The sequence below is a fragment of the Hordeum vulgare genome, chromosome 6H (genome assembly GCF_904849725.1).
Source record: "Hordeum vulgare subsp. vulgare chromosome 6H, MorexV3_pseudomolecules_assembly, whole genome shotgun sequence".
Classification (NCBI taxonomy): domain Eukaryota; kingdom Viridiplantae; phylum Streptophyta; class Magnoliopsida; order Poales; family Poaceae; genus Hordeum; species Hordeum vulgare.
In genome coordinates this window covers 480,494,850-480,503,442 of record NC_058523.1, presented here as the reverse complement: position 1 = coordinate 480,503,442, position 8,593 = coordinate 480,494,850, and the positions used below count along the sequence as shown (strand labels likewise).

Below are 8,593 nucleotides of genomic sequence, written 5' to 3'. Positions count from 1 at the left end.
GGTACGCAGTTAAGACAATGTGGAAATTGTTTCGCAGTTCATGCCACCTGGAACATCATAGTGTGATGATGTGTCTGAATGTCATAGCCACGCACTATTTGGTATGGTGCATGCTATGATGTCTCTTATCGAATTGCCACTATCGTTTATGGGTTATGCATTAGAGACAACCACATTCACTTTAAATAGGGCACCGCGTATTTCCGTTGAGATGACACAGTATAGACTGAGGTTTAGAGAAATCTAAACTGTCGTTTCTTGAAAGTTTGGGGCTTCGACACTTATGTGAAAAAGTTTTAGTCTGATAAGCTCGAACCCAAAGCGGATAAAATGCATCTTCATAGGATATCCAAAACAGTTGGGTACATCTCCTATCTCAGATCCGAAAGCAAAGTGTTTGTTTCTAGAAACGGATCCTTCCTCGAGGAAAGGTTTCTCTCGAAATAATTGAGTGGGAGGGTGGTAGAACTTGATGAGGTTATTGAACCATCACTTCGACCAGTGTGTAGCAGGGCGCAGGAAGTTGTTCCTGTGGCGCCTACACCAATTGAAGTGAAAGCTGATGATGGTGATCATCGAGCATCAGATCAAGTTACTACAAGCCTTGTAGGTTGACAAGGTCGCGTACTACTGCAGAGTGGTACGGTAACCCTGTCTTGGAGGTCATGTTGTTGAGCAACAGTGAACCTACGAGTTATGGAGGAAGCAATGGTGGGCCCGGTTTCCGACAAATGGCTGGAAGCCATGAAATCCTAGAGAGGATCCATGTATGAAAACAAAGTGTAGACTTTGGAAGAACTACTTGATGGTCATAGGACTGTTGAGTAAAGATGGATCTTTAAAAGGAAGACAGACGACGATGGTGATAAGTCACCATTAAGAAAAGCTCGACTTGTCGCAAAGATGTTTCTGACATGATCAAACAGTTGACTATGGTGAGACTTTCTCACTCGTAGCGATGCTAAAAGTCTGTTAGAATTATGTTAGTAGTTGTTGCATTATTTTTGAAATATTGCACATAGGATGTCAAAACATTGTTTCCTCGACGGTTTCCTTGAGCAAACATTGTATGTGATACAACCAGAAGGTTTTGTCGATCCTAAAGATACTAACAAGTACGCAAGCTCCAGCGATCCTTCAATGGACTGGTGCAAGCATCTCGGAGTTGGAATATACACTTTGATGAGATGATCAAAGATTTTGGGTTTGTACAAGGTTTATGAGAAACTTGTATTTCCAAAGAAGTGAGTGGGAGCACTATAGAATTTCTGATAAGTATATGTGGTTGACATATTGTTGATCAGAAATAATGTAGAATTTTTGTGAAGCATAAAAGGTTGTTTGAAAGGAGTTTTTCAAAGGAATACCTCGATTGAGCTACTTGAACATTGAGCATCAAGATCTATGGAGATAGATCAAAACACTTAATAGAAGTTTCAACAAGATGCATGCCTTGACAAGTTTTTGAAGGAATTCGAAATAGATCAGCAAAGAAGGAGTTCTTGACTGTGTTGTAAGGTGTGAATTTGAGTAAGACTCAAAACCAGACCACGGCAGAATAAAGAGAATAGACGAAGGTCGTCTTCTATGCCTTAGCCGTAGACTCTAAAGTATGCCATGCTGGGTACCGCACCTGATGTGTGCCTTGACTCAAAGTCTGTTGAGAGGTACAGAGAGTGATCCATGATTGAATCACTAGCAGCGGTCAAAATTTATCCTTAGTAACTGATGGACTAAGGAATTTTTCTCGATTATGGAGGTGGTTAAAGAGTTCGTCGTAAAGGGTTACGTCGATGCAAGCTTTGACACTAATCCGAATAACTATGAGTAGTGAAACGGATTCGTATAGTAGAGTAGATGTTTGGAGTATTTCTGAATAGCACATAGTAGCAGCATCTATAAGATGACATAAAGATTTGTAAAGAACACACGGATCTGAAAGTTTCAGAACCGTTGACTAAAACCTCTCTCACGAGCAAGACGTGATCAGACCCCATAACTATATGGGTGTTGGATTCGTTGGAATCACATGGTGATGTGAACTAGATTATTGACTCTAGTGCAAGTGGGAGACTGTTGCAAATATGCCCTAGAGGCAATAATAAATTAGTTATTATTATATTTCTTTGTTCATGATAATCGTTTATTATCCATTCTATAATTGTATTGATTGAAAACACAGTGCATGTGTGGATACATAGACAAAACACTGTCCCTAGTAAGCCTCTAGTTGACTAGCTCGTTGATCAAAGATGGTCAAGGTTTCCTGACCATAGGCAAGTGTTGTCACTTGATAACGGGATCACATCATTAGGAGAATCATGTGATGGACTAGACCCAAACTAATAGACGTAGCATCTTGATCGTGTCATTTTGTTGCTACTATTTTCTGCGTGTCAAGTATTTGTTCCTATGACCATGAGATCATATAACTCACTGACACCGGAGGAATGCTTTGTGTGTATCAAACGTCGCAACGTAACTGGGTGACTATAAAGATGCTCTACAGGTATCTCCGAAGGTGTTCGTTGAGTTAGTATGGATCGAGACTGGGTTTTGTCACTCCGTGTGACGGAGAGGTATCTCGGGGCCCACTCGGTAATACAACATCACACACAAGCCTTGCAAGCAATGTGACTTAGTGTAAGTCATGGGATCTTGTATTACAAAACGAGTAAAGATACTTGCTGGTAAACGAGATTGAAATAGGTATGCGGATACCAACGATCGAATCTCGGGCAAGTAACATACCGAAGGACAAAGGGAATGACATACGGGATTATATGAATCCTTGGCACTGAGGTTCAACCGATAAAGATCTTCGGAATATGTAGGATCCAATATGGGCATCTAGGTCCTGCTATTGGATATTGACCGAGGAGTCCCTCGGGTCATGTCTACATAGTTCTCGAACCCGCAGGGTCTGCACACTTAAGGTTCGACGATGTTTTATGCGTATTTGAGTTATATGATTGGTTACCGAATGTTGTTCGGAGTCCCGGATGGGATCACGGACATCACGAGGGTTTCCGGAATGGTCCGGAGACGAATATTGATATATAGGATGACCTCATTTGGTTACCGGAAAGTTTTCGGGCATTACCGGAAAAGTTTCGGGCTCATCGGTAGTGTACCGGGAGTGCCGGGAGGGGTAACGGGGACCATCGAGAGGGGTGTCACGCCCCAAGGGGTCTCATGGGCTACGGGAAGAGATAAACCAGCCCCTAGTGGGCTGGAATAAGTTCCCACTAAGGCCCATAAGGTTTGAGAAGGGAAAAACACAAGGTGGAAAGAGTTTCCAAGTGGGAAGGTGGAATCCTACTCCAAGTAGGATTGGAGTAGGACTCCTCCACCTCAAATTTCGGCCAAACCTTGACGGTTTGAGGCTGCCTCATCCCCTCCCTCCCTCCTATATATAGTGGGGTTTTAGGGCTGATTTGAGACAACTTTTGCCACGGCAGCCCGACCACATACCTCCACGGTTTTACCTCTAGATCGCGTTTCCGCGGAGCTCGGGCGGAGCCCTGCTGAGATTAGATCACCACCAACCTCCGGAGCGCCGTCACGCTGCCGGAGAACTCATCTATCTCTCCGTCTCTCTTGCTGGATCAAGAAGGCCGAGATCATCGTCGAGCTGTACGTGTGCTGAACGCGGAGGTGCCGTCCGTTCGGCACTAGATCGGAGCGGATCATGGGACGGATCGCGGGACGGTTCGTGGGACGGTTCGCGGGGCGGATCGAGGGACGTGAGGAGATTCCAGTACATCAACCGCGTTTCTTAACGCTTCTGCTGTGCGATCTACAAGGGTACGTAGATCTGAAATCCCCTCTCATAGATGGACATCACCATGATAGGTCTTCGTGCGCGTAGGAATTTTTTTGTTTACCATGCGACGTTCCCCAACACTGCCGAGTGGCGGAAAGGGCGGCCACCTCGTGCTTCATCTCTGTGGAAAAGGCTCTCCCAAATAGCTTCGCCGCCTCCAGTCATGGCGGATGCGGTGCAATGGACGAGGATGGGGTGCGATTTGTGTTTTGGCGTGGGGTTGGCCAGGTGTGGCTGTCTTTAAATAGCGGATTCTGATGAGGCTATGCGTCCGAGAGCGTCAATGCGCGGCGCCGGAGTGGGCTTCTCGACCAGCGAGCCTATTTAATGGCGACATATAGACAAATGGGAAATTGAACGGGCGTCGTAGATATCCATCTCATCCCTTCGTGTAACGCGTCGCCCGAAGTGAGCAGACATGGACACCGGGGACGTTTAGCTGGCGGCGCCCTCAACCGGTTGAGTGGTCATGTCCGTTCTGGACCGACTTCAACGTGGAGCGGCACCATGCGACATACTCTACAACAGCATGAATGCGTGTAGTTGTCACCGGGCAGGAACGCACGCGGGTGAGGGTGGAGGGGTTTTGATGGGCCAGGGCAGTCATACGTGGGCTTGGGTGATGTGTGGCGTGCAAAGCTCCCCCACCCCCACCATGTGTGTCTCCGGTACACGGGAGAAAGTGTATCCGGACGGACAGATACATGCACGTGTTGGATGGCGCAATATGTCCAGATTATGTGATCCGAACATATGCGAACGATTTGTGGATCGCCGTTGGAGATTTCCTAACATGAATTAATAACATATACATTTACTAGACTATAAGACCGATATAGTTATATCAAAGCCAGGCATACACTCCTATAAACTAAGATATTCCTATAAACTAAGATATAGAACATCTTGAGCGGAAATCCTCTTCTGAGCACGGGCTCAAAAGCTCCCGCTCACGAAAAAAATCAAGACAAATGCTAAAAAATTCAAAAAATCCAATTTTTTTATGTGATAGATAATTTGATGCATGAGGTTTGATCCAAATTTCATCTTCTTTGAACATCTGAATAGCTCTCAGCAAAAAAGATAAACCGGGTCAGAAAATTCATGGAGAGTCAACCTTTTTCACAACTCCAGATTTTGTATTTTTGGCCGAGATCTGCTAAGATGTTTAAATAAGATAAAATTTAAAATAGATCTCACACATCAGAATATCTACCACATAAATATTTTTTTGGAATTTTTTAATTTTTTTAATATTTGTTTTGATTTTTTTCATCGGTGCGGGTGCAGATGCACCCGAGAGCCGAAACGCGGCTCTCCATCTTGAGGACATAATATAGCAAGACAGCGATCCATTTTGACACTCTATATAATACCTTTGTTTTGTGCTATTGTTTGGTTAAAAGACAAGATTCATGAACCGTGTCTCCATGGACAACGTGTGAGGACTTGGTCTTTCGTTGAGCTACTAATTTACAGCGTCAGATTGTGCCACTAAGATCTAAAAATATCATGTCAACTAACCCGTCGGTACCACCAAAGATCAGCGTTGGAGAAAACCCATCGATGATTGGCCAGCACCTACGTACGTGCCACAGTGTTACCTACGCAGAGAGGAAGCAGTGTGACGAACTGGTTACTCGCCCTACGCATGCACGCCATTTTTTCGTCCCATGTATGTACCATGTATTCTGCAGCAATGCTATATCTACGTAAATATTTACATACGTTTACGTGATAGTTTAATTTAACAATAAATGATTAAATTAAGAAGAGGATGAGCCCATCCTTAAAAATTAGGAAGGGAGCATGTTTAGATTAATTAAAAGGTTTAATGAACATAAATAGGATTTAGTAGGTCTAGCATTTTCGTGCACTCTGTGCAGGTACGCACGCTTTCCAAGTTGTCAACATGACATACATATATCAGTATATATATGCCGGTGTGTGAAGTCGTCTAGGAGGCTCGTTACAAGTTGCGTGGCTGTGTCCCGGGACTCTATAAGTAAGGTTTGCAAGGATTGCAGAGATGAAAACTAACCAGCTCCAACAATGGCCGGCTCTCATAGAGAGGGGAGCAAGGACCGATCTGGTAGGAAGCTGCTGCTTGTCCTGCTGTGCGGCTACTATTCCGGCGTTGCTTTTGCAGCCGATGATGCACGTACCTATAAGGTTCTCGCCGTCGGCTCACTGAAGGCTGAAGTCGTCTGCTCAGGTACGTACACTTCCTTCATTTTGAATTATTTGAAGTTTTAGGTTTGTCCTAGTCAAATTTCTTCATTTTTTTATCCTGCCTCCAGAAAAAAGAAAGATAATGTCTATACCGAGTCTAATTAAACTAATTTGATGTTGTGGATGTGAGCATATTTTTCGCATTTTCTATTCATCAGTTGCTTGAAATCCAATTCAAGTCGATCAATTTTGCGCGAGGCCCTGAGGTGGCAGTTAGGAACGATTCGGAGCCGCGGTCGACGTGGTAGCATCGCCATCGTCATTGGAGGGGAGTCTGACATTGAAGGTTCAGGTGTTGGGCCGGAGCCCGGGGATGATGCGGGGAGGTCGCCGGAGATGAAACCATGACGGGGTTTAGAAGGAGGCCGGGCACGGCATTGTAGACAGGGAGGGAGCACGCGGTTCGGCCGTCGGTCGCGAGTAGGAACAAACAAAAAGGAAGAAGGGTTGAAAGTGGAAGACACAAGCCTGTGTTGGCCGTTGGATTGAGGTTCAACGGCTGAAAAATTTGACTGATTTTGAAATAAAATAAAATCAGACAGCTGATGCCTAGGTGGCCGTATGTTTTTCTGTGGACAAATCTAAAACCTTGAAGTACTTTGAAACGGAAGGAGTATGTTCTATGCATGCACACTCAGATGCGGTCCCGGCAGTACAATTGGCTATGGATCCTGTGCAGTTTTATCGTTTATTTATATACCGTTTGGTCATTTTGCAGTAACTCCAGCGTCGTCCAGTGGAACTACGGTGCCGCTAAACCACCGGTATGGCCCGTGCTCGCCGGCGCCATCCGCAAAGGTGCCAACCATCTTGGAGCTGCTCCAGCACGACCAACTCCGAGCCAAGTATATCCAACGGAAATTGTCTGGAACCGACGGGCTGCAGCCGTTGGACCTTACCGTGCCGACCACCCTGGGGTCTGCCCTTGACACGATGGAGTATGTGATCACCGTCGGCATCGGCTCCCCTGCAGTGACCCAGACCATGATGATCGACACCGGTAGCGACGTGTCGTGGGTGCGCTGCAACTCCACGGACGGGCTGACGCTCTTCGACCCCAGCAAGTCGACCACGTACGCCCCCTTCTCCTGCAGCTCCGCGGCGTGCGCACAGCTCGGAAACAATGGCGACGGCTGCTCAAACTCAGGGTGCCAGTACAGGGTCCAGTACGGCGACGGCTCCAACACCACCGGCACCTACGGCTCCGACACGCTGGCGCTAAGCGCCTCCGACACGGTCACGGACTTCCACTTCGGTTGCAGCCATCACGAGGAGGACTTCGACGGCGAGAAATTCGACGGGCTCATGGGGCTCGGCGGCGACGCGCAGTCGCTCGTGTCGCAGACGGCGGCGACGTACGGCAATTCCTTCTCGTACTGCCTGCCGCCGACCAATCGCACATCGGGGTTTCTCACGTTCGGCGCGCCGAACGGGACGTCCGGCGGCTTCGTGACGACGCCGATGCTCAGATGGCCAAAGGCGCCGACGCTGTATGGCGTGCTTCTCCAGGACATATCCGTGGGCGGAACTCCGCTCGGAATACAGCCCTCCGTCCTCTCCAACGGCTCGGTGATGGACTCCGGCACTGTCATCACGTGGCTACCAAGGAGGGCCTACTCGGCGCTCTCGTCGGCGTTCAGGTCCAGCATGACGCGGCTACGGCACCAGCGGGCGGCGCCCCTTGGCATCCTGGACACCTGCTACGACTTCACTGGCCTGGTCAACGTCTCTATACCGGCCGTCTCGCTGGTGTTGGACGGCGGGGCGGTCGTCGACCTCGACGGTAATGGGATAATGATCCAAGACTGCCTCGCGTTCGCTGCCACCAGCGGCGATAGCATCATCGGCAACGTCCAGCAACGGACGTTCGAGGTGCTGCACGACGTTGGTCAGGGCGTCTTCGGCTTCCGGTCAGGCGCGTGCTGATCGTTTTCGGCCACAGCCACGCCTACTTGTTTGTGCTTGCCATGTATGGGACACTAAGATGAAGGGCTCGTTCAGATTTCGGATACAGAATAACTGGCTTGATGCTTTCGGGTTGGCAAAGATCTTACAGATTGCAATGAACAAAAATATGTCCAATCCTACGAAATTGAGTCACACTGTAGTGGATCCAAACAAGCTCTAAGAGCATCTTGGGAAGACCCCCTTTATTTTCCAAATACTTATTAGTGTAACTGTACTAATTAGGCTTTGCACGTGGTACGCGACAAAAAACTCACACGATGCTATAAATGACATTTCGTTTCATCATCACACTAAAAAAAAGTATCCACGCCTCATCCCTTCGAATGCTCCCTATTTTACACAAATCAATGAAGAAAGAAAAAATACATGCATTTATTTCGATTTTGTAAAATTTTAAAAGCTATAACTTTTGATTTGAGCATTGCAATTCAGATTTGTTTTCACCGTTTCTCGCGATGAATTCTTCAAAACTAGATCCCACATGAGTATGTTTCGACGATTTTTTTAAAACAACTTTAATGCTACATCACGCAACTTTGGCGCTACAAAGAAGCAACTACATTGCAC

At 46.9% G+C, this 8,593-nt stretch overlaps 1 protein-coding gene across 1 annotated transcript; it reads left to right on the top strand.

Annotated features, from left to right (window-relative positions):
* The first annotated feature begins 5,857 nt into the window (after positions 1-5,857).
* LOC123403408 (aspartyl protease family protein At5g10770-like) lies at positions 5,858-8,157 on the top strand. Its single transcript, XM_045097343.1, has 2 exons — positions 5,858-6,041; positions 6,777-8,157. Exons 1-2 carry the CDS (start codon positions 5,879-5,881, stop codon positions 7,982-7,984), a joined length of 1,371 nt encoding a protein of 456 aa, XP_044953278.1. The 5' UTR covers positions 5,858-5,878; the 3' UTR covers positions 7,985-8,157.
* Positions 8,158-8,593: the final 436 nt, after the last annotated feature.

Excerpts from the sequence above, each read along its gene's own strand:
- LOC123403408 (XM_045097343.1), top strand. The coding sequence starts at position 5,879 with ATGGCCGGCTCTCATAGAGAGGGGAGCAAGGACCGATCTGGTAGGAAG. Across the intron at positions 6,042-6,776 it reads GGCTGAAGTCGTCTGCTCAG|TAACTCCAGCGTCGTCCAGT; the intron begins GTACGTACACTT and ends GTCATTTTGCAG.